This window comes from Trachurus trachurus (assembly GCF_905171665.1).
Source record: "Trachurus trachurus genome assembly, chromosome: 14".
NCBI classification, from domain to species: domain Eukaryota; kingdom Metazoa; phylum Chordata; class Actinopteri; order Carangiformes; family Carangidae; genus Trachurus; species Trachurus trachurus.
In genome coordinates, this window is record NC_139903.1 from 740866 (window position 1) to 766118 (window position 25253).

The following is a 25253-nucleotide window of genomic DNA, read 5'->3' on the forward strand; positions in this document are numbered from 1 at the left end:
GTAGAAGTGACCGTGAAGCTGTGTGTTGTGTGTGTGGTGGACACAATAAATAAACCGACCAACCAATATAAAGGTCTCTGTTGCCGTGGTGATGGAATGACTGACTGTCCCCGAACGGACGGAGGACGAGATTTCTTTTCTTTTTTTTGTTGAAGTTGTTGTTGTTGAAGTTGTTTGAAGTTGTCGTTGTTTCAAAAACCGGGTGAGAAAAGAGCTTAAATACAGTTTCAGTTTCATCATCGTGTATAAAAATACCTGTTCACAGTCGACACACAGAGGAGAGTTCACTACAACGACAACGCAACGCAACAGTTTCCTCTCAGCAGAAGTGAGATGGTTTTAAATAAAGGTTTAGTTTTAGTCGAGGGGGGGAGGGGGGGGGGGGGGGAGCTCCACATTCTTCTACTTCCTCTTCTTCGTCATCTTCACGTACGGGAAAAAGAAAAAGAAAACGTCACTTTGATCAGAGTCTAAAACCACTTTGTCTTCGTCTGAAAATACTGGAGAGAGAGAAAAAAAAAAAAGCAAGAAGAGTTCTGATGTCGCCGTCGGCAACGGCAGGTGATGAAGAGGAGCAACCACCACCACCACCATGATGAAGATGATGATGATGATGATGATGATGAAGATGAGGACGACTCGTTGTCTCCACGTCTTCGTCGTCGTCGTCTTCACCGTCGCCACGACCGACTCTCGTACTCGTCGTCTTCATCGTCGTCTTCCTCCTCCTCCTCTTCCTCCTCCTCCTCACCGGGCAGATACGAGCTGGCCTCCTTCTGTTCACACACACACACACACACACACAGACACACACACACTGTAGTTAGTTTATTGACCCCACACATGGGAAACGTGGTTGTTCAGCATTGTGTTTATCTGCAGTGTGTTACATAATTTGGCGAGCCAGCCAGGAGTCAAACGGTAAAAAATAAAAATATGCAGATATGTAGGACTCTATGATTTCTGTGATCACGGAATCGACCCGATTAAACCGGAAACTATTTTTAACGCAGATACGACATTGTTTTTTTTTAAAGCAGTACTAAAGAACTTTCAGTTTTGGTTGAGTTTGGCGGCGCCTGTGGACCAAAGCGGTAGTGTTTTGCCTGAAGTAAGACTCAATTTCCCATGAACACTAGCGTGAAGCCCTGTAAATATCCTACATTAAAATTAACAGAAGACATCAAAACTAAGTTTCTGTTTCCAGTGGATCATTTCAAAGTGAAAACACAAACATAATCCATTGCTAAAGTGCCGTTTTGCCTGTTCCCTCCTTGTTGTGACTCGCAAAAGTGAAAGTGAAACTTAAGTGAGAGCCGGGTTCCTACCATGCTCCTCAAAGCTGCTTAGTGCCAGAGAAAGAGATACAGACCATAATGATACAGACCCCCTCAGACCACGACAGAGGTGTCATTCAACTTGTTGTAAGTCGATGTATCATCACAAAAGTTATGAAAATATTTTATGAAGGTTGAAAAGTTACTTAGTGCTGGTTTAAGTATATTTTTTGGCTTTTTTGCCTTTATTTGATAGGTCATAGTGAGATAGACAGGAAAGGGGGAGGCAGTGAGAGGGGGAATGACATGCAGGAAAGGTCTGCCCGACGCGGGATTCGAACCGGGGACGCCTGCGTTGAGGACTATATCCTCTACATGGGGCGGCCGCCTTAACCACTGCGCCACGCACCGCCCCAGATACGACATCATTTGACTGAGATTCTGTTTCCGTGTGGAAGAGGAACGTGTGTCTGGGGAAAACTGCAGCAGATTCATGTGAGTCAGTGTTTAACGTTTCTGATTTATTATGTTTCAGCTGACTGGAATAAAATATAATATTGTGTTTATCTGTTTGTCTTTTCAGACATCTGCTGTAAATAATAAATTCAGTGTGTTACATAATTTGGCGAGCCAGCCAGGAGTCGAACGGTAAAAAAATAACAAAATATGCAGATATATACAGGACCCTATGATTTCTGTGATCACGGAATCGGCCCGATTAAAACGAAAAACAATTTTTAACGAACAAAACGAACGGACAAAAACAATTCATATGACATCATGTGACTGAGATTCTGTTTCCGTGTGGAAGAGGAACGTGTGTCTGGGGAAAACTGAAGCACATACATGCGAGTCAGTGTTTAACCCTTCTGATTTATTATGTTTCAGCTGACTGGAATAAAATATAATATTAAAAAAAAAAAACGTGTGCAAAAAGTGAACTTTTTTAAGGGACAACCAGGAGTTTTGGAAAGCAAAGTTTGAGCCTCAGCGCGCACGGTGAAATTCTTTGACCGGCGCGAGACGGACGAAAGAGAAAACATGAATGTTTTCATTGATCAAGAATGAAAGTCAGAGGTTGGAAGACGATCAGATACCGTCGGACCATAAACGGCGATCCGGCGGCGTTATTCCCATGACACACCGGGCAGCGTCCGGGAAACCGAAACTAGGAAATGCTGGTCGAGTCGACCACTAAATAATAATAATAATATCACAATAACTATAAAGACAAAACGATATATTTATCTAAATGGACCCATTAACAAGTGGTAACGTAGATTCATCCACATTAATATGAGACTCTTTTACAACCAAATACAAACTCCTGGTTGTCCCTTTAAACTTTTCTCTCTGAGTGAAGCTGCAGCGTCACACGTCCAGACACTTCACACGCTCCTCGTTGTTTAAATGACAGAAAATAACTCTCTGCTCTTGAATACAAGGTTATTACAGAGTTATTACTTCATTTTCAGAGGAACATCTGTTCATCTTCAGCAGGATTTGCACCAACAGCAGCAGCCTGTTGTGTTTTAGAGCTGCAGCTCCGTTCATGTGACGGTAACGCATAGGGCTGGGTAAAAATATCGATTCAGCAATGCATTGCAATTCTTTTCTCTGCAATTCAATATCGATTCAGCAATCTTCTGAATCGATTCAAGCCCCTGGCTAGTGGGGGCGCTGCGAGCAACACCCTCGTGTGATTCGCGCTGTACGGACGGGGGCCGCACTAGACCAAACCATAACAATATGGGAGTGAGTAGCAGCAGCAGCGTTAAGCCAGCGCCTTCAAACCTGAAAGCAGATGTGGGGATTCATTTTGTATTTATAGGCGCCGATTCCGTGGGTGCTCCGGTGCTCAAGCACCCACTGACCAGGTTGAGCCACCAGATGCGCATTTTCTCCGTGCCGCGAAAAAGCTCCACCGAATCAACCTTTTTTTTTTTTTTTTTTTTTACACCGCAACATATGGTTCACGTCATGATAACTTCTGTATTATGGCCATTGAAGCTTCCACAGTCCATAGTTCTCCTCTTTGTTTGATATTTCAAGAGACTTCCTAACCATGGATAGCTCCTAGGCAGGATTGCTCTGCTGTGTTGTCGCCCCCCCCCCCCCGTCATCGCGGCCATCGCCCCGCCGCCGTCATCCGGCGGACGGCCGCGGGGGCGCCCCGCACGGTTACGTTACGGCGCTGAGCGTCAGACCCGACGACAAGTCAACAACATAACACAAACTTATCTGACAGCTGCTCTCACTTCTTCCTCTGCTCCTCCTCACTCACTCACCTACACACAGACAGGACTCTGTCTTCCTCACACTCACCCCAGCCCCTCAGTTTCTCATCCCACCTGCCCGTACCATACACATTGACAGTCAGTCAGAAATCACAGAACTTAAACATCATAACAAGAACATTACTGCGGGGTCGCTACAATATTTTCAGTTGTGCAGTAGGCTATTATTAATAATATTGTTTTGTATTGTTTTATTACTCAAAATGTTATGAGTTATTTTCCAAGAGGAAAGTAACACATAGCCTAATTTAAATTTAGCTGCACTGTAGTTCAGTGTTAAAGCAGTGTCATATTTTGTTATGCTATGAGTTATACTATGGCTGTTCATAAGGCATGAAACTAAACAAATAATTATTAAAAAAAAAAAAATCTGGTACTCTTATTTGTGTATTTCTGCTTGATACTGAATCGATATCGAAGCATTTCAATCAATATCGAATCGAATCGATATCGAATCGAATCGTGACCTAATGAATCGAAATCGAATCGAATCGTGAGATTCTCAACAATACCCAGCCCTAGTAACGCAGACGTTCTCTCCGGGTTCAGAAGCTCTGCTATGACTTTTTTCTCGAAGGAAGTGTACGACTTTATTCTCGCAATATTATGACTTTTTTCTCGCAGGAAATGTACGACTTTATTCTCATAAATTTCCGACTTTATTCTTGTAAATTTCCGACTTTATCTCATAGATTTCCAACTTTATTCTCATAAATTTCCGACTTAATTCTCGTAAATTTCCGACTCTATCTCATAGATTTCTGACTTTATTCTCGTAAATTTCCGACTTTATCTCGTAATGTTCTGACTTTTTTCTCGTAGGAAATGTACGACTTCATTCTTGTAAATTTCCGACTTTATCTCATAGATTTCCGACTTTATTCTCGTAATGTTATGACATTTCCTCTAAGGAAATGTACGACTTTATTCTTGTAAATTTACGACTTTATCTGATAGATTTCCTACTTTATTAAATACAAACTCCTGGTTGTCCCTTTAAACTTTTCTCTCTCAGTGAAGCTGCAGCGTCACACGTCCAGACACTTCACACGCTCCTCGTTGTTTAAATGACAGAAAATCTACAGTTTAATAACTCTGTGCTCTTGACTACAAGGTTATTACTGAGTTATTGCTTCATTTTCAGAGGAACATCTGTTTGTTTCCAACAGCAGCCTGTCGTGTTTTAGAGCTGCAGCTCCGTTCATGTGACGGTAACGCAGTCGTTCTCTCCGGGTTCAGAAGCTCTCAGCGAAGAGAGACTCGTCTGTTTCCACCGGGACGACGTCAAACATTTACAACTAGAAAACGCTCCACTGAAACCTACCATTATGAGTTAAAAGAAAAAGATAAAACTTCACAAACTTTCCTCACACTGGCCTCCCTGGTGTGAGAGAGTGTGTGTGTGTGTGTGTGTGTGTGTGTGAGAGTCGAACCTTGCTGTCTTCATCTTTAGCCTCCTCTTCCTCCGGCTCTGTCGTCACCGACGGCGTCTTCGGTTTGTACCAGGAAATCTGCAGCACTCGCCCTTTAAACTTTGCTCCCTGATTGGCTGCCTACAAAATAAAACAAAACAAAACAGGAAGTTACACTCAGAGATTTCACAATAAAACCTTAAAAACTATAATAATAATAGTAAGTAATGTGACTCACGTTCTCTGCTTCGCTCCGTGTTTTGAACGTCATGATGACGCTGGTTGCATCTTGGTCACGCAGATCCTCGATCTCCCCGAATTTCTACGACAGAGAAGAGAAAAAAAAAAGATGAAGATGAACGAAACAACAGCAAACAAACACAAAAATGACCATTTAACAAGAATGTTAACTCTAAGTGTTAACTAAATGTTAACTAAGTTTAATTGTCTTACATCTTGATTTTATGTGTCTATGTCTGCTTGTTCTGTTTCTGCTCTGGTCTTTTATTTTTTGTTTTCATGTCACTGAAATGAGATTTCCTCTAGAAACCTCTGGTTTTGTTTTTTTTTAAATCTCACCTGCACATCCTGTTTACTGTATTTTGTTTTTGTGCAAATTAAGAATGAATAATAATAAGGTAACCCTTTAATTTACAGGCTGTTAATTATGTGATAAAGTCAAGAAATAGCAGAGAAATAACTGTCAGTTAATGTCGTGTTTTTCATAAAAGCTAAAGATAAGATGACACATGCTGCTTTTCATGATTTTGATTTTTTTTGGGAAAGGTGAGAATGTTTCTCCATTTATTTATTTCTAGACATTATGACACAGTTGTTATTTCTAGACATAATGATGCAATTAGTTGATATTTCTAGTAGGGCTGACCCCAAAAAATCGAAGCTTCGAAGCTTCGTTCGTTGCCATGGAAAATCGATCATGAAGTCCGTGATCGACTGTTTTTTTTTTCTTTTCCTTTTCCTAGTTGTTATTTCTAGACAATATGACACAGTTAGTCGTTACATTATCGAGTAATTATCGGCCTGTGAATTAAAGCGTTACCAAAAATAGATAAATAGGAATCTAATACAATCATACGTGTAACACAGTCCAGCATAAATACATGAATCTTCTTGAAGGACTGCAGTTATAGTTTTTGAAACCATCCCATAATAATAACACTAACAACGACCAGTGAGTGTTTCTCCTCACCACAAAGTGCGGCATCAGCTCCTCCTTCTCCTCCTGCGTGACTCCCAGGATGGACAGCGCTCTGGGTCTGTGGTCCACCACCATGCGGTTCACGCTGCCGCCGCCTCGGCCAATCAGCTCGCGGCTCCGCCCCCGGCCGCGGCCGCCGTGCATCGACCCCGGCTCCAACGCCATCTTCCCCCGACCGCGACCACGAGCCGCCGGCGGCCGGATCAGACCCAGCCGGGTGGCCTGGAGAGGAAGAAGACAAAGCTGCAGGTTAACGCCAAAGAAGCAAGTAAAGAAGTGAATTTAAAGGGATAGTTCAACATTTTGTCAAATTGGCCCATTGCCATAATCCCTATAGAGTTGTTTTAGAGGTAAATACAGAGACTGTTGATGAAAAACTGTCCCTGAAGGCAACGTGCATCAGTGGTTTTGCATGAATTTCCCTCTAAAACAACTCTGTGTGGTAACGTTGTGTTATTATCTCATAGCGTGGTGAATGTGCAGGTCACAACTTGTCCACCAGAGCGTTGTGGAGTTGTTGGATTGTGTATTTGATGAGTTTGATGAGGGAAACCAAGAAATCCCATAATGAGCCTCCGTAGCGTAGCTCTGAGCAGCTCACAGCTCTGCTCCACCGTTCTAAAAATAGCTTGCACCGACAATTAAAGGTAACGAACCTACTGCTATGACTATAGGGGTTATGGTGATGGGCCAATTTGCCAAAAATGTTGAACTATCCCTTTTAGAATCTGTAGCTCGGAGCTTTTTCAATCCAGTGGGTTAAAAATGTGAGACCAACTAGTTCCACGTGTCTGATATTAAATAACGAAGCTGTGAAACAGAAAATTCACATCGTTACGTCTCAAACACAACGAGTGAAGTCTGTGTTAGTTGTAACCAGGGACGGGCAGAGGATCTACGAATATTCAAACAGTCGATCGTCTTGTCTGAAAAACTGTAAATGTTCCTTTTTCCTGAGGCAGAAGGAGAAACATGGAGAGACTCGTACAGCTCAGAAGGCGCTTTATTCTCGTAGATTTACGACTTTTTTCTGGTAATGTTATGACTTTTTTCTCGTAGGAAATGTACGACTTTATTCTTGTAAATTTACGACTTTATTCTCGAAGTCTGTGTTGCTGTTTTTTTTTCTCAATGTGGCCCTAATACTCCGTTGTAAAAAGTTGTAACTTTATTAAATAAGGATAATGACAAAAACTTTATATTGAAGTGTTTGAAGTGTTGTGTATTTAAACTTTCAAGTACTTTTTAACATAATTTATGAACTGTTTCGTCTTCACATACGTTAACAGGACTGAACTGAGCAGAGACTCAGTGAATCAGGTGATTTACAGCTGCTTCCTGATTGGACGACTTGTCTGTGTTACAACCATCTCCTTTGTGTATTAAAGGTTCATTCCGTCTCGTTCTGCTCCTCTCAGACACTTGACTCTCTGCTCTCTCTCTCTGCTCTCGCTGCTGTTACTCCTCGACGGCTCTCGTCCATTTTTAAAGCGACATCTCCTCCGCCTCGTAACCACGACTCCCCTCCTCCCTCTCCTCCCCCCTCCCTCTAATTGTCATCCTGCGACTTCCTCGCCTCCATCTTTAATGAGAGCAGCAGCGTCTCCATCGGAGGAGGGACGAGCTTCGTTAGCGTCGGCTCCTCTGGGCTTCGCTAAGTGGCTGCAGCTCAACGTGCAGAGGGACGGAGTGTGTGTGTGTGTGTGTGTGTGTGTGTGTGGGGGGGGGGTAGGAAGGAGGAGGAAGTAGAGGGTAAGATGCATTTTTAACAAGTCGCTAATTCCAGAGCCAGGAGGAGGTGAGAGGGGGAGAAACACGCTGGTGCTGGTGTTGCTGACATGACAACAGCTCTGGATGATCCTCTGACACAGGAGGACTGGTTCATCATGGAGGGAAAAATAAATCAGCGCAGCTACAAACTCACATGTTCATGTAGTTTTGAGTTCAGAATTATGTTATTTAGGATTTATTTCCATCATATTAAATCTTGCTAAAGTTTATATGCTCATTCAGAACGCTGCAGCTCGAGTTTTAACCAGAACAAAGAGATCAGATCACATCACCGCAGTTCTTCAGACCTTACATTGGCTCCCAGTCAGCTACAGAATAGATTTTAAAGTTCTGCTACTGGTTTACAAATCACTGAATGGTTTAGGTCCAGAATACATGAATGACATGTTAGTGGAGTCTAAACTACATGAATGACATGTAGTACACTTTTAAATCCAGGTTAAAAACATTTCTCTTTTCACGTGCTTATAGATGAGCTCTTTTTAAGAACTTAAAACTTTATCTATTTTCTTTTATTCTACTTTGTTATTCTTCTTTGCTCCTGCTCTTAACTGTGTTTTTTTGTATTTAGGCCGTTCTGTTTAAATGTTTTGTCTTTATGTAAAGCACATTGAGTTGCCTTGGCATGAAATGCGCTATATAAATAAAGATGCCTTGCCATGCATGCCATGATATTTTCACACATAAATTATTGTTTTACAACTTGGACACACAACAGAAAGTAAATTAAAACCCATCAAGTGTCTCTTCATAAGGCAGGAAACCTCTTCATTTTCATTATCGTAATGTTTTAAAAAAAAAAAGTTTAATATTCTTGACCTGGGCAGTTATCAGATCTTCATGGATGTTTGTCTCGTTTTTAAAGTTTTAAATGCTCTTAAATGGGTGTATTATTATTTTGTGTTACCTTCTTATATTTTAAAAAAGAGAGTCAGCAGAGTGACGGACACACGACTGTTTCCTCTGAGCCGTTTCCTGGTTTCACATCGTCACCTCCAACACGCTGCCGATGCTCGTTGCAGTGATTTGACTCAGATCTTCAGTCTGTGGTTGTGAACCGGATGTGTGTGTGTTTAGGTGTTTAGGTGTGTGTGTTTGTTAGGGGTGGCAGAAAAAATCAATTCACATAAGTATTGCAACATTTTTTTGACGATTTTTAAAACGATTTTTCTATGTTGTATTTCTAATTGTTTATCTTGAGTTTCATGTAATTCTTAGACGATGGGAGTGGAGCTTTGTACAAGCCCTACAAAACTTTACTTTTTAAGAAAGCCTATCCCTGAAGTCCTGGTCCTTTAGAATGTCCTCGTGCTTTTTGCTAATTTAGCTTTATTTTTTTCCATTTTTCTTTTCTATTTTTTTCCCCTCATTTTTATTGTAAGTGCTTTGAGACTTGTTCTTCAGGTGAAAAGCGCTCTATAAATACAATTTATTATTATTAAGCCTTCCAGGCTTCGTTCCCTCCTTGCACAGTTTTTTTTAACTTGTGCAAGGATAAATAAATCAAATCAAATCAAATAATCATTCAACTGTTTCAATCGGCAATATCGTAGAATCACAATTTAATTCGAATCGGCATCCAAAAAATCGTAGAAGAATTGAATCGGGAGAAAAGCATATCCCAGCCCTAGTGTTTGTGTATGTGTATGTGTGTGTGTATTTGTGTGTGTTTGTGTGTGTTTATCTGTGTGTATGTGTCTCACCTCGACCTGCAGCTGTCCCAGTTTCCTCTTCAGGTCGGTGGTGTCCTCTCCAGAGCTCATCTTCTTGTGGAAGTCCAGCTCGGCGTCCAGCAGCTCCTTCTGGGCCTGGGGGGAGGGGGGGAGCGGAGCAGAGCGGTGAGTTCAGGGACCGCGGGGGAGCGACGGAGAACAGAGAGTTCATGGTTATTAAAGGTTGGGTCTGGAGTTTTGTGCCCAAAAATAAACATTAGACAAATGCTTGTTCACCTGCTGGCTTTAATTAATTAACATCCCTTGTTCTCTTTTAGGTTTTTATTTGAACTTGTTTTATGAGTATTTTAAACTATTTATTGCACTCCCCGCACTTTTTCTTTTTCTCTCTTTTCTCTCTTTGATATGTGTGCCAGTGTTACTACTGTAATGTATGTATGGTGTATGTATGTTTTACAAGTACAAAGCAGCTGTATTATGCCCGTGACAAATTTAAAAGTTTAGATTTAAAAATAAAGTTTATTTGATTTGATTTGATTTGAAATGATAAATTATACAAATGAAATCCGTCTTAATCGTCACCTCTGGGCTTCTAGTCCTGTGTGGTGGGGGCTGTGTCTGCCGGTATTCTGGTCTTTTGCTCTGTTTTGTTCAGGTTTTGTTGTGCACGTGGACGTTTTTGGGTGTAATCGCCAGAGAGCGTAGATCTCTATGGCGAGAGAGTCGGTGTTTTCTCTCCAGCCAATGACGGAGCTCAGGTGAAGCTACATGCAGCAGAGTAGTAGCTCAGGGCTGCTAGCTGCACTAGCTGTCTCTGATGCTAACGAGTGCTAGCAGCTAGCACGTCTCTCTCTCTCAGCAGCAGTTGTCATGACAACAAAGTAAAAATAAAAACAGTCTGAGTGAAGCGCTGGAGCTGCAGACCGATTCCCCACCGTCACCGACAACTGGTAACAAGTATTAGGGCCTTTGTAGTGAGCTAGCTCGATGCTAACTTCGGCTAGCGGTAGCGGTTAGCATCCGCGGCTAACACCCGCTTCTTAGTTCACCACACCGGCATAACAACAACATAACAGCGGAGGCTCCCGGTGTTGGTGACAGTTAGGGTTATTACGTCGCGTAATTAAAACGTTCCGACCACGATCGTAACGGCCGGTGTAGTTACCATGGATACAACCATGGTAACGGCCGGCGTAGCATAGAAAAGAGGAGTAAAGCAATATATTAAGCGGTAATATATATATTCGAGCATCAAAGATGTTCAATCAAACCCACACAGTTTTAAACAACGTTCAAAACACACACACACAGCCAGTGTTACAACTAAGCATAAAGTCCGCTAGCTTAATGCTAACGTATAATGTAAAACGCTTGTTAGGAAATTTGCTCCGACGTTTGTTGTGGGAGTCTGTGGGCTGGTAACGGCGATCCGTGACCGCAATGCATGATGGGATATCTTGCTCCGGTTAGTGACCATCGGATGTTCACTGCATTTGGCGGTGAATTGTGGGATAGATTCAGTCACTATATAGTGAACATTAATAATCACTAAACATTCAGACACCACTACAACAACACTGAACAAAACTACCAGCAGAACTGAAATCAGCCCCAACTGTCAGCACTTTTAAATCCAGGTTAAAAACATTTCTCTTTTCACGTGCTTATAGCTGAGAACTTAAAACTTTATCTATTTTTTTTTCTTTTACTTTTATTTGCTCTTGCTTTTAACTCTGTTTTTAGTGTTTTGTTTGTTTTTATTCTGTCTTATGCTTCTTTTTTTAAATGTTTTGTCTTTATGTAAAGCACATTGAGTTGCCTTGGTATGAAATGCGCTGTATAAATAAAGATGCCTTGCCTTGCTTTACAAAATGGACTTGTCATGCCAACTGCTGCTGTCTGTCTGGGGCAGGAGGCTACACAGCTTAGCCCGAGAGGAGGAGGGGCTGAGTTTCAATGTTTAGTTTACAAACTGCAGCGAACAAAACTCCAGACTCTACCTTTAAAGACAGACAGACTAGAGCCAGCACGGTCCAAACTTACATCAGTCTTGGACTTGGCCTGGCTGTGGCTGTGGCTGTGGCTGTGGCTGTGGCTGTGGCTGTGGTTGGGTTTGGGGCTGGATACCTGCGTGGCGGGGCTCATCTCGTTCTGCAGCTGCGCGATCTTCTCCGTCAGCTCCTTCAGCGTCTTCATGATGTTGGCTCGCTCCTCGGGCTTCATCCCTCGGTTCTTCTCCAGGCGGTTGATCAGCGCCTGCAGCGGGAAACAGGGAGGACACACGGTGAGGAAGAGGAAGGAGAGATGAAGGAGAGGAAGAGGAGTAAAGGAGAGATGAGGAAGAATCAGAGTTGGGCCGGGCCTTTTTTTCACAACAAATCCGATTCATGATTTAAAACGATTTTTTCCCTCTGTCTTAAAGGGATAGTTCAACATTTTGTCAAATTGTCCCATTGCCATAACCCCTATAGTCATAGCAGTAGGTTCGTTACCTTTAATTGTCGGTGCAAGCTATTTTTAGAAATTATTCCACATGTTCAACCATTAAATTTGCCTTTTTTTTAATACTGGTGAAACATGAAAGAGGCGACTCAGGTGTCAGGTCGATGTGTGTGAGGATCATGAATGAAAAAGAAATGTGAATATTTGCTGTGCAGGTTGATCTACAGCGTGCTATGTGGAACATTATTTTTTATTTTTTAGCTGTAAATGTAAAAAAGATAAAAGCAGTAGTTAAATAAAACCATGCAAATGTTCCTTTTTCATGTTTAGACGGCTGCAGATTGCATCTAAACATGGAAGATGATCTCTGATTGGCCGTTTCCTAAACTAAACCATCTCATTAAAGGGACAACTACGTCACAACATTTTGCACTATTGCCTGGTTTGCAAACTTGACTGTAGCCAACAAAAACAGGCTGGCTAGCCTCATCAACGTGGCCAGTCAGATTTCTGGGAGGAGGCAAGCCCATCTTATAGACCTTTATAAAAGGCAGGTGTTCAAGAAGGCCACTTCCATTCAGGAGTGCGTAGATCACCCCCTTCAGACCGAGTTTGAATTGTTACCTTCAGGTCGGAGGTTAAGGGTGCCCTCTATCAGGACAAATAGATACAGGTCTTCATTTGTTCCTTCTGCTGTCATGATGCTGAACAGTGTTAAACAGTGAGATAATTGACAGCTGTCTTGACCACACAGTCTGTTTTATCCTACCTTGTTTGAATGCACTTTGTCTCTGTATGCACTTGGAAATTAATTACTCTGCCCACTATGTGTTCTATGTCTTGTTATGTGTTGTTATGTGTTGCTCTATGTGCTGTTTTTCCTAACAGAGGTTAATTGCTCTTTGTGTGTGTTTTATGTGTATTTATTGGTATTGTATGTTTTTATGTATTTTGGACATCCTGGCTGCAAATCAATTTCCCAACTGGGACAATAAAGAGAACTTTGAACGTATTCTAATGAATCGATAAAGGTATTGATCTCCCAGCCCTGGATGAGAGAAGAGGAGGAGGATGTGGAGGAAGAACAAGCTGATGATGATGATGATGAGTCGTCGTCTCACCTTCTGACACTCGATCTGAGTCTTCAGCATCTCCTGCTTCTTCTTCCTCATGTCCTGCTGCAGCTTCAGCGCCTCCTGAAACACAGTCAGGAGGAGACAAACCATCAGTCTCCTTCTCCGACTCCGTTCTCAGTCACAAACACAGTGAAACTTTAACCAACCTGTTTCTTCTTCAGGACTTCCTGAGCCTCCAGTGCTCTCCCCGTCTTCCCGAGGTGCTTGGAGGACTTGAGCGCTGAGGAGGAGTAGGGGCCTTTCTGATTGGACAAGGACACGGCCAACTGAGACACACAGAGACAGAGACATTAGGTGTGTTTCCACTGCAGGAACTTCGGGGTAATTTCAGGGTAAATACAGGAATCTTGAAGTTAATTTTAATACCTTTTTAAGACTTTTTCAAGACCTTCTCAATATTTTTCAATACCGCACCGCCACTTCAAGCTGTAACCATTTACATCAGTGACACTGAACAGTTTTAGTTTGTGATAAAGACTAAAATAGGCTAGGATAATAAATCAAAGGCAAAGTTTATCAAAAAAAAAAAAAAAAACATTGCTCCACTCTCAAAAAACAAAAACAACAATCTTCTTTTCTATTTTATGTACCGGTTCATCTTTGGTTTTTAATAAAATGAATAAATTCACACACTTTTACAATGTGTTTTAGGATTCAAACTCTTGGACAGCTAATTCAAAGAAATACCTTCAAAATTTAAGACTTTATAAAGTCGTGAAAATACTTTTTAATACTTTTTAAGGGTCTTAATTTTCCCAAAATTGATTTATCACCTTTTAATACTTTTCAAGACCCCCCTGAATTTTACGGGGCCAGCCTCATTGGTGCGTGTCTCCACTGCAGGAACCTCCCCCACAGGGCCATTTACAGGAACTTTTACGGGGGCCAACGGAGTACCTACCCGGCACTGATTGGCTAAAGCTAGAGCAGGCTCTGATGTAAAAAGTGTCTAAAAACAAGCTACTTTTTATGTGATTTTACATATAATGAGATTAGTTTTGACTAGAAATAAGACGAATATTCTTGGTAAGATGTAGAGTTTTTGCAGTGTGAATTAGTTAGTGGCACGGTTCTTCACAGACTCACAGACTGCAGGTTGTATGATGCTGCATTCAAGACCACTTGGAAATAACGGAACAAACACTATTTAATCTTCAAATAGGCGATGATGACCTTATTTTAACGGAGCGATGGCCACCGTAAACTAGCATTCAGGCAAGTCATCAGATGGTGGGTCTGACACCACCCGCTGTGACAGTGACATCACAGGGACGGTAACGTACCATGGCAGCGTCTGTGTTTGGGTTGAGGCCGTCCGTCTTGGTTCCAGCGGCGGCGGCGGCTGCAGCCAGACGGTGCTTTGGTACGGTCTTGTTGAGGACGTAGGCAGCAGGACTGTGCTGCTTGATGCCCTGAGGACAGAGACACAGGGACAGGAAATATCGTCATGACGATGTTTCAGAGACGAGACAAGACAACGGATGAAGTCGATGACGGGGGAGGAAACACGTCGATATGAAAGGAAACCCACGCGGCTTTGTACGGTAAAGTAAAGGTACATTACACAGTAACTGGGTTAAATTAGGTTGATGTCAATTTACATAACGAAACACTGAACTGGTAGGAATTTAAAGGGATACGCCAACATTTTTCTTTTTTACGTGTCTTGCCTCACTCCCGAGTCCATGACCAGCAGATAGACACCATCCTTTCGACTGTGCGTGCAGTAACAAGGGAGATAGAGCCGTATCGCCGTAATTAGCTTAGCTCAAACACTGGAAGTGTATAGGTAGTGTTAGCCTGCCTCCACCTAAAGTCGCTAATTAGCTTAGCTCAAACACTGGAAATGAGCTAAGCTAATTAGCGACTTTAGGTGGAGGCAGGCTAACACTACCCATACGCTTCCAGTGTTTGAGCTAAGCTAATTAGCGACTTTAGGTGGAGGCAGGCTAACACTACCTATACACTTCCAGCGTTTGAGCTAAACTAATTACCGACTTTAGGTGGAGGCAGGCTAACACTACCCATACACTTCCAGTGTTTGAGCTAAGCTAATTAGCGACTTTAGGTGGAGGCAGGCTAACACTACCCATACACTTCCAGCGTTTGAGCTAAGCTAATTAGCGACTTTAGGTGGAGGCAGGCTAACACTACCCATACACTTCCAGCGTTTGAGCTAAGCTAATTAGCGACTTTAGGTGGAGGCAGGCTAACACTACCCATACACTTCCAGCGTTTGAGCTAAGCTAATTAGCGACTTTAGGTGGAGGCAGGCTAACACTACCCATACACTTCCAGTGTTTGAGCTAAGCTAATTAGCGATTTTAGGTGGAGGCAGGCTAACACTACCTATACACTTCCAGTGTTTGAGCTAAGCTAATTAGCGATTTTAGGTGGAGGCAGGCTAACACTACCTATACACTTCCAGTGTTTGAGCTAAGCTAATTAGCGATTTTAGGTGGAGGCAGGCTAACACTACCTATACACTTCCAGTGTTTGAGCTAAGCTAATTAGAGACTTTAGATGGAGGCAGGCTAACACTACCTATACACTTCCAGTGTTTGAGCTAAGCTAATTAGCGACTTTAGGTGGAGGCAGGCTAACACTACCTATACACTTCCAGTGTTTGAGCTAAGCTAATTAGAGACTTTAGATGGAGGCAGGCTAACACTACCTATACACTTCCAGTGTTTGAGCTAAGCTAATTAGCGACTTTAGGTAGGAGGCAGGCTAACACTACCTATGTAGCTTTATGGCTTTATAAATAGACAAGTCTGTGGCCGGATGAATGAACAGAATGAACAGCTGATACTGGCCTGTGATTTGTGAATAAAGTGTGGTTGTAAAAATCAAAAACCTTGTGGACGTTGGCGTGCGGCGGCCCCTGGCTGGGAGGCGATCCGGCCCCCCCCGGCCCCCCCGAGCTCAGCTCCTGCTGCTGCTGCTGCTGCTGCAGTCCGGCTGCGGGGCCGAGGCCGAGGCCGATGGCGTTGGCCCCCGGCTCGCGGTGCCAGTAGACTCGGATGAAGCGGTTGTTGAGCACGGCCTCGGTGCTGGAGATCGCTCGCCGAGCCTCCTCGTTCTTAGTGTACTGGATCAACGCCGCCTCGGGGTCGCCGCCAAACACCACCTGCAGGAAGAGGAGAGGGGGGGGGGGGTTTCATTTCATTTAATTTTGATTTATTCCATTCATGGTTTACATACAACACATGGTTGCACATATTTACATAATGTACACACAGTCACCATAAATGAAAAGGAGCAGGATGAAGAGAAACTTATAGTAGCTGCCTCTCTCTATTGTTATAATTGCATTGGCTTAGTATCAACACCAATTAGGGTTGCAAAATTCTGGGAATTTTAAATTTGATTTAATGTGGGCATATTGTAAAACGGGCGGGGGGGATGAAATAATAAAAACTTGATCACAAAAAAAAAAAAAAAAAAACTTTCCATGGGAATTAACAGGAGTATATGGGAATAAATCAGAAATGTACTAAATTGAAGGTTGACTCTTAATAATTAATTTGTAATATTTTACTCAACATTCATGTTTTTGTTATTCAGTAAAAGCATTGGTTGTTCATACAAGAATTAAAACTTGATAAAGTTCTACTCACAAATAAATCTGTTGAAATGAATGATTTAAAAATTGTATTATTTTGCATGGATGTCTGCGTATGACAAAACAAAAAAATTACATTTATGTTTGGATATGATACAGTTTGTTTAAATTACCCCCAATTTCCAGTTAATTCCCATAAATTCCCAATAATTCCTATAAATTTCCATAATTCCCATGGAAAGTTTTCAATTTGAAATATTTCCAAAATTCCCCATCTTACTGTAACTTCCCATGGAAAGTTTCTGGAAATTTACAGCCCCTTTGGAACCCTAATTCTGTGATTAGTCGCGATTAAAATACTAAATATTATGGACACTAATATTCCTTGTATTTTATTTACTTCTATTCTTCCTTATAAAGTATTGACAGGGGCAGTTTATTTACCTACAGTTAATCCAAAACAATAACACATCCTAGTTGTTGACTTTTTCATATTATCACTATATTTTACTTTGCACAACGCAACCGACAAAAGTTTGTTTTTTTGTTCCTTTTTTGTGTGTAAATGAAGAAGTTTGTCCTCCTGTGCATCTCTCTGTCTCACCTGGATGTTGACGATGGTGCCGAACTTGCTGAAGTGCTCGTTGAGCTTGGTGATGTTGTTGAGCTCCCGAGGAATCTTCCGGACCTCCAGCTTCGTGTTGACGTAGTGGTTCCTCTTGGGGAAGCTGCTCTTGTGTTGGTTGTTGAAGTTCGGCCTGAAACACAGAGGACAAGTTAGAAAACCGAGACTGGCTTCAGGGGGATTATGAAGCTCCGCTTTATCTCAACAGTTTCTCCAAACGTCGTCACAGAAACGAGTGAAGCTATAAAAGTGTCTGTGATTCTGTGTGTTTCCTGTCTGTCTTTTATTCCACTGGTTATTCCATTTCCCGGTCAAAGGAAACTCACAGCTTGGGACATAACGCTGATAGAGTACAGAGTCTAGATGACATGAAAACATAGATTAACATTCTTCCTTAAGTGCAAGATAATATCTGAAAGTAGAGCTGCAACAATTCATCGATTAATCAATCAATAATCAATTATTAAATTGTGATAATCTAATTAGTTTGAGTAGTTTTTAAACAGGGATGCAAACGGGTCAGGACCAAAAAAGAGAGGAATTTCCCGGGGGGGGGGGGGGGGGGGGGGGGGGGTGCTCACCATTAACAAATAAGTACATTACAATATCACGGAAAGGCAATTTCCAGTAGTTCAACCCCAACCAAGTATTGAGTGCATATAGATGGACATAGTTTTCAGAAGGCTTTTACATTTCTATATTAAAAATGCTTAAAAAAAAAACAAAAAACCTTTGCAATATTTCCATTTTGGAGATACTGATTTTTAGGTCTTCACTGAATGTTAGTCATAATTATTACTATTAAAATAAACTGAATAAATAAAGACATGGGATGTGTCATTCAGTGTGTAATGGACATATAGGCCGATATAATGTGTTAGTTTCACTTTAATTGAACACGTTCTACATCGCGGAGGCGACGTCTCTCCTTCACCTCTGAAACGGGGCAGAGCTCCGTGGGAGACACCTGCCTGACACAGCAACGTAGGGAACCGTGCGTGTCCGCGGCCACAGCTCCACATGCACGGGGGAAAAAACGGCGTCGCCGTCGCACCGACTGCACGCGGATACGCGCCGCTTTAATGAGCGCGCATGTCGCGCGTCTACATGGGAGGTCGGCTGTTATCAGTATAATCAGAGACCATGAATGAGTTCGCCTCAGTTTCACGTGATTGTCACTGTCAGCCTGTTAGAAAAACATTTTACTGACCCCAGCTGAGACGCTGAGACGCTGAGACCCCCCCCCCCCTCCCAAAAACAAAAACTCTTCGGATCTGAACGATTCACACAAGTCACCTAATTGGTCATGAAAAAAGCGAGTTTCGCTTTTCGGCCGCTGTTTGCATCCATGTTTAAAGAATAAAAATCCAAATTCTCTGATTGAGGCCTACGACCGAATCACACCTGTGCTGATATACAGTACAACAGCACTCCCTCTCGTGTGATATTGTTTAAATATAATATGCAATTTTTCAAATGAACCTAGATATGTTTAAGCTTCCTTAAAGTTTTTTTTTCCAGACAGACTTTTTCTTCATTTTATGTGGTCTGCAAATATGAAAAGCAGAGTGATTTTGGTAAAAAAAAAAGTTGTTTAGATTTATTTATATTCTATGTGAAGAAATGAAAAGAAAGCCATCTGCAATAAAAAAAAAAGTATTAAAAAGTTCATTTGCATTTAATGTTAATGGTTCAAAGGATGTCAGGCTGAATGGTCGGCCCCCACACATTTTCACCTCACCACATCTGGCCCTCTGTGCAAAAAGTTTGGACACCCCTGGATTAACTGTTTAAATAATCGACAGATTAATCGATAATGAAAATAATCGTTAGTTGCAGCCCTAGTTCTGAAAGAATAAATAAGTTAATATAATAACATTAACATTCTTCAAATCAGTTAATATGTTAAATATGTAGTTAAAAAGAGGACTGCATTTCATTTCATTTGACTTGGAGTTACATTAAAAGAATGGACTTCACTACCCAGGATGCTCTGGGAGCAAAAGCTGAACTTGACGTGATGATGTCAGTTGTTATTGCTATGTGTTTGTTTTGGCCCTTTTTTCATCCACTAAACTGAATCTTCGTCATTTTAGTTACAAGTTGAATCTACAACATTGATTCGGCCTCTCTGCTGCTCCTTACTTGTCCATCCAGGGCTTCTTGGCCACCGGCCCCTCTGTCGCTCCGTGGCCCATGTTCATGTTCATGTTCCTCTTCCTGTTGTCCTGCTCGCTGTTGAAGCGCGAGGCGTTGCTCCCCGTGGAGCTGGGCGCCACGGCCGGCTCGGTCTGGATCACGATGTTGGCAGCTGGAGGAAGAGAATAAAACAGAGAGATGATAATAAAGGCTGAGCTTTGAGCCGCTGCTGCAGTAGAAACTGTGAAAACGCTGTGAGAGGCGCAGACGAAGGGGAAACACTCACTACCTCTGGACCCTTGGCCCTCGCTGGACGTCAGGCCAATCAGGTTGCAGCGCTGCGTCTGCACGCGCGGGATGAACTGGCGGTACGGGTTACGGCCGGCCGCCGTCAGCCCCGGGGATTCTGGGTTGTAGCCCTCAGGGTCGTAGTTGTCTAGGGAGAAACAACACACACACAAACAGATTGTTAGCTGCAATAGGAAACAACATGAGAAGACCAAATACACGTGTTGTGACTTTCTATTAGGGCTGTCACTTTTTATTCGACATTCGAATATTCGTTCGAATGTGGGGGGAAAAGTTCGTATTCGAGCAGTAATGACCTGCTCGATATGCAGGCTGCAGCAAAGATACTCTATTTACCGTCTTTGGCTGCAGTGCCCGGTGCCTGCATAGCGCCGCGGAACGTCCACCGGACGCGGAAGGGCCGCGAACAGCCGAGAAGCGGAGCCAGTTTACTTTCTGTGCCCATATTAACCGCTGGTGTGGTGTCGCGGCGTGCACCTCCGCGGCCGGCTCGCGCCGTGCAGCGTCTGGTCTATTTTGTGAGCCGCGAGCAATCGCGTCCATATCGCGTCAAGCTGGGCAGGAAGTCAACAAACATGAAACAACGAGAGTATCCGGTCAATTTTCAAAATAAAACACCGCGACTGTGTGTGCTGCGGCTGCGGCGGAGCGGCGGAGCGGCGGGGGGGGGGGGGGGGGGTAATAATCGAATATATCCGAACGAATTACGGGTCATTCAATAATCGTTCGAACCTCATTTTTCTAAAAACTGACAGCCCTACTTTCTATGTTCATTTGTTTCATGTTCAGTTATTAAATGCTGCAACACTGACAAAATAAATAGAAAAATGCAAATATGAAGAAAATAAAAATACAAAAAACACACAAAAAAGTGGATAAAATGGTGAAAACCAAAGGATGATATTTAAACAGTGTTAACACAGAGCTGACACTGAACACACCATCTGTGATTTTACTTGGCAGTTGAATTAAACATCATTTTATATTATTCTATATTATTGTTTTATATCATTACTTTTATTATTTATTTAAATATTTTTCACTGTAAAGAGACCTTGGGTTTCTTGAAAGACGCTATGTAAACTGAAGTTATTATTTATAAATGGATTAATTCATTGTATGATATAAAAGGAGATCGTTTTTTCTGCTTTTCTTTATAACTCTAATGATTCACCAGCAGAATTAATAAAAACCACTCAGCAGCATTAAAGCTGTCACAGCTGCTGTGTCTCTTATGTTAATAAACAGCGCCGCCTGCTGGTCAACAGCTGCTACTGCTGCCAATCACAGCACACACACACACACAACTACACACAAACCAACTTAACATGACAGAAACACAGAGTCCAACAAACAAAATAAAATAACAAACCTAACACTCACTGTCATCATGTAAAGTTAAAGGGATAGTTCAACATTTTTGGCAAACTGGCCCATTGTCATAACCCCTATAGTCATAGCAGTAGGTCCGTTACCTTTAATTGTTGGTGCAAGCTATTTTTAGAACGGCGGAGCAGAGCCGTGAGCTGCTCAGAGCTACGCTACAGAGGCTCATTATGGGATGTCTTGGTTTCCCTCATCATCAAACTCATCAAATACACAATCCAACAACTCCACAACGCTCTGGTGGACAAGTTGTGAGCTGCACATTCACCACGCTATGAGATAATAACACAACGTTACCACACAGAGTTGTTTTAGAGGGAAATTCATGTAAAACCACTGATGCACGTTGCCTTCAGGGACAGTTTTTCATCAAACAGTCTCTGTATTTCCCTCTAAAACAACTCTGTCTGGTAACGAACCTACTGCTATGACTATAGGGATTATGGCCAATGGGCCAATTTGACAAAATGTTGAACTATCACTTTAATAAAGTCTGATCAACTGAAATTCTGAACTGAACACAGATGGAAAAAACAGAAAATGGAATAAAATAAAATAAAACTATGAATATAAAGAAAGAGTGAGAGGAAGAAGAAGCCAGAGCCACGTTGTCCCAATCTGAAGAGGAGAAGCATCGCTGCTTACATTCAGACTGCACATATTGGGGACGAAGAGACACAGACGAGGATGAAGGAGGAGGAGGAGGAGGAGGTGGAGGAGGAGGAGGAGGAGGAGGAGGAAGAGTAGGAGGCATCCCCACGCCGGGCGGTCCGAGAGGAGGAGAGGAAGTGATTGCTGACTGGTGGTTGGGCGTGTCAATCCCACTGGTGGCTATCAGTGGGGGCCCTGAGGGAAGACACAAGCCCAAGCTAACGTACTACACAGCCACAGAGAAACCAACCAACCACGTGCGCTTTTATTGTGAAGGAGACAGGAAACAGGAAGTGGAAACACCTGCTGCAGAGTCTTAACTTAACGACTGACTATACAGCTCTGGAAAAAAACTGAAGAGACCACTTTAAAATGATGAGTTTCTCTGTTTTCTTTAGTATTTATAGGTGTGTGTTTGGCGGCCATCTTGGTCAGGGGGAAGCCGTGTCTACTTACTGCATTAGTCAACAGAGGCAGACGTCTATCAACCATTAGAATCGCCAACCAAAAAACATCCAAATACCTCCATGCTGCTCGTATGTAATGTCCCTCTTGTATTGAAGCCCCAACATGAGAAATTGTTCCGAAAAAAATTAAATAAGTCTTTATTTTAAGCTTGTTTGTAGCAGAAGCTCCCAGTGTCTCAGTTCACTGCTCTTTGCACTGACCGGCGGAGCAGTTTCTCATGTCGGGGCTTCAATACAAGAGGGACATTACATACGAGCAGCATGGGGGTATCTGGATGTTTTTTGGTGTGTCTTTTTGTTATGAAGACAGTTGGTATCCATTTGCAACCGTTATATGGACATGCACTGCTACGCCGAGACCCCCTGTAACTCAGAGAAGCCACGGAGGACTCTGAAACTTCTCCCAGCCCTTAGTCCACATGAGGGGGAGGAGATAATGAGGGAAATTTCAATTTTGGGTGAACTATCCCTTTAAGCAGTGATTTGGTGTGGGGCCACAAACAAAAATCTTGTTTAAGGCCACCAAAATCCTAGAGCCGGCCCGGAATTTAGGATTGAAATGTGATGTGTAAAAAATCAAGTGATTAAAATGCAAGTTGCAAGTTCAAATGTCATCAATTAATATAATGTGGATTAAAAGTACAGTTAAAGATGTGGTGTAATTTAAAAGAGTTTCCAGCTAAAAGTAATTATATTGGATAAATGTGGTTTGTGTGTTTACAGGAGTATCATACAGTAGAAAGTATAACTGTCTGTATTTACTATATAGTATTACTGTATGTATTTTTCTACTGCTTTTGGCCTCGACAACTTTCAAAAGAATAGAAAGAATTGATTCTTGGTCCCTGAGTGAAGTCCAGTCCAAATCCTCTGAAGCTGGAAGCCACGGAGGACTCTGAAACTTGGGTGAACTATCCCTTTAAGTTTTCCCAGAGCTGTATGTATGTTTATGGTCAGAAACCCCTTCCCAAGATGGCGGCCATGTTGACGCGCCCGAATGCGGCGTCTACGTGTAAATATCTATGGGAAAGAAAGTAGAAGAAGAAGAAGGAAGAAGCAGCTGTTCTCTCCTCCGTCCGTGTAATAATCATCATCATCATGCGTTACCTTGACAACCGTTACATCAGGTGACTTACCGGTCATGGGGAAGACGCCGGGCGGCGGCGGCTGTCCGTACGGCGGCATGGCGGGCATGCGGAGCGAGGGCGGCGGCTCGGTGATGGGCGGCGGCATCGGCAGCCCGGCCGGCGGCGGCGGCGGCGGCATCACGGGCGGCGGCGGGAACGGGATGATGCTGGGGAGGTTCACGTCGTCCACGATGAGCGGGTCGTTGCCGTGGTCGAAGGGACACAGGTCGCCACGGACACAGAAACCTTTCTCTGTGGAGGGAAACAACAAAACGACAACATTTTTAAAGCTTTTATTGGCCAAACATGACGAAAACGAGTCAAAATAAGAAGAAATATCAAGTCTTTTCAGAACTTGACTAATAATAACGCAAAGAAAACATGTTCATATTCATTCCTAAACAACACAACAGGAATATTTTAAAGGACAATTCCGGGCAAATTCACCTCGGGGCTGTATTTTCCTAACATTTTAGGTCTAACAGAAGGAATCTGAAGGTTTTCAGTTTAATGTCTCCTGTTTTGCGGTAGTTGTGTCTGTCCCCGCGTCGCCACGGCAGCGATGAATGGGAGTGGATTGAAGTTCTGCTGCTTAGGCTGTTTCCATCCCTCAAAGCCACAGACAGCGTCAGATGGAGACTCAAACATGCAGCCAGAAGTTTATTTACTTCAACAAGCCGACATGTTTGTAAAACTAGATCTAATTCAAAGTCTGGCGGAGTCGAGACCCAAGTTGCCGCTCGGTGTGTTCAGGTGCAGTGGGAAGCTCCCGTTTGTGTCATAAACACAGGAATATCAACTCTGGACTTGCTTCAAGTAAAAAAATCTTCTCTGCGCATGTTTGAGTAGCCACCTGACGCTGTCTGTGGAAAAAATGTTTCATTCAAGCAAGTCCAGAGTTGATATTCCTGTGTTTCTGACACAAACGGGAGCTTCCCACTGCACCTGAACACACCGAGCGTAAACTTGGGTCTTGACTCCGCCAGACTTTGAATTAGATCTAGTTTTACAAACATGTCGGCTTGTTGAAGTAAATAAACTTCTGGCTGCATGTTTGAGTCTCCATCTGACGCTGTCTGTGGCTTTGAGGGATGGAAACAGCCTAAGCAGCAGAACTTCAATCCACTCCCATTCATCGTTGCCGTGGCGACGCGGGGACAGACACAACTACCGCAAAACAGGAGACATTAAACTGAAAACCTTCAGATTCCTTCTGTTAGACCTAAAATGTTAGGAACATACAGCCTGAGGTGAATTCGCCTGGAATTGTCCTTTAATGTCGGTAAATTCAAGTAAAAATACAGACTTCACTGATCCCGTGCGAATGCACTGCAAGAAACACAGACGTGGGGGATAATTTACAAATTACCAGACGTCCCCAGGTAAAACTAATCCCATGCGAATAGAGCTTTTGTTTATAAATCATGTCAATGTTTAATCCCAGCAGTGGTTTTTATTTTTAACCTTCCTATAAAACCAGATGAGCTCCCGTTTGTGTCATAAACACAGGAATATCAACTCTGGACTTGCTTGAAGTAAACAAACTTCTGAATAATTGGATTCTACCCAATTATTCGATTTGTTGCGGCTCTGCTTTGGTTTTACATCTGTATACAGTAAATAAAACTCAAAGAGACAAATAATAAATGAGTTTGTTAGCTGCTCAGTGTGACTGTAATAAACCAGGTGATGTTGAAACGTCTCAGTTTGTTCAGATTCAAATAAATAAAAACCATG

General features: G+C 42.6%; 1 protein-coding gene across 2 annotated transcripts in view; it reads right to left on the reverse strand.

The window, feature by feature from the left end:
• Window positions 1-396: 396 nt before the first annotated feature.
• rbm27 (RNA binding motif protein 27) overlaps window positions 397-25253 on the reverse strand; it is a 39687-nt gene continuing 14830 nt past the window's right edge. Inside the window, exons 7-21 of one of the 2 annotated variants that reach the window (XM_083986406.1) lie at window positions 23526-23768; window positions 21917-22117; window positions 19866-20012; window positions 19583-19748; window positions 17417-17570; window positions 16105-16377; window positions 14531-14659; window positions 13394-13513; window positions 13233-13307; window positions 11713-11925; window positions 9700-9804; window positions 6197-6427; window positions 5225-5308; window positions 5008-5127; window positions 397-776 (exon numbers count right to left, since the gene is read on the reverse strand). In XM_083986406.1, the coding sequence (XP_083842532.1) occupies window positions 672-776; window positions 5008-5127; window positions 5225-5308; window positions 6197-6427; window positions 9700-9804; window positions 11713-11925; window positions 13233-13307; window positions 13394-13513; window positions 14531-14659; window positions 16105-16377; window positions 17417-17570; window positions 19583-19748; window positions 19866-20012; window positions 21917-22117; window positions 23526-23768 (2366 nt within the window). In that variant the 3' untranslated portion in view covers window positions 397-671. The remainder of the gene's footprint in view (window positions 777-5007; window positions 5128-5224; window positions 5309-6196; window positions 6428-9699; window positions 9805-11712; window positions 11926-13232; window positions 13308-13393; window positions 13514-14530; window positions 14660-16104; window positions 16378-17416; window positions 17571-19582; window positions 19749-19865; window positions 20013-21916; window positions 22118-23525; window positions 23769-25253) is intronic. The other variant, XM_083986407.1, reaches the window with a different exon arrangement.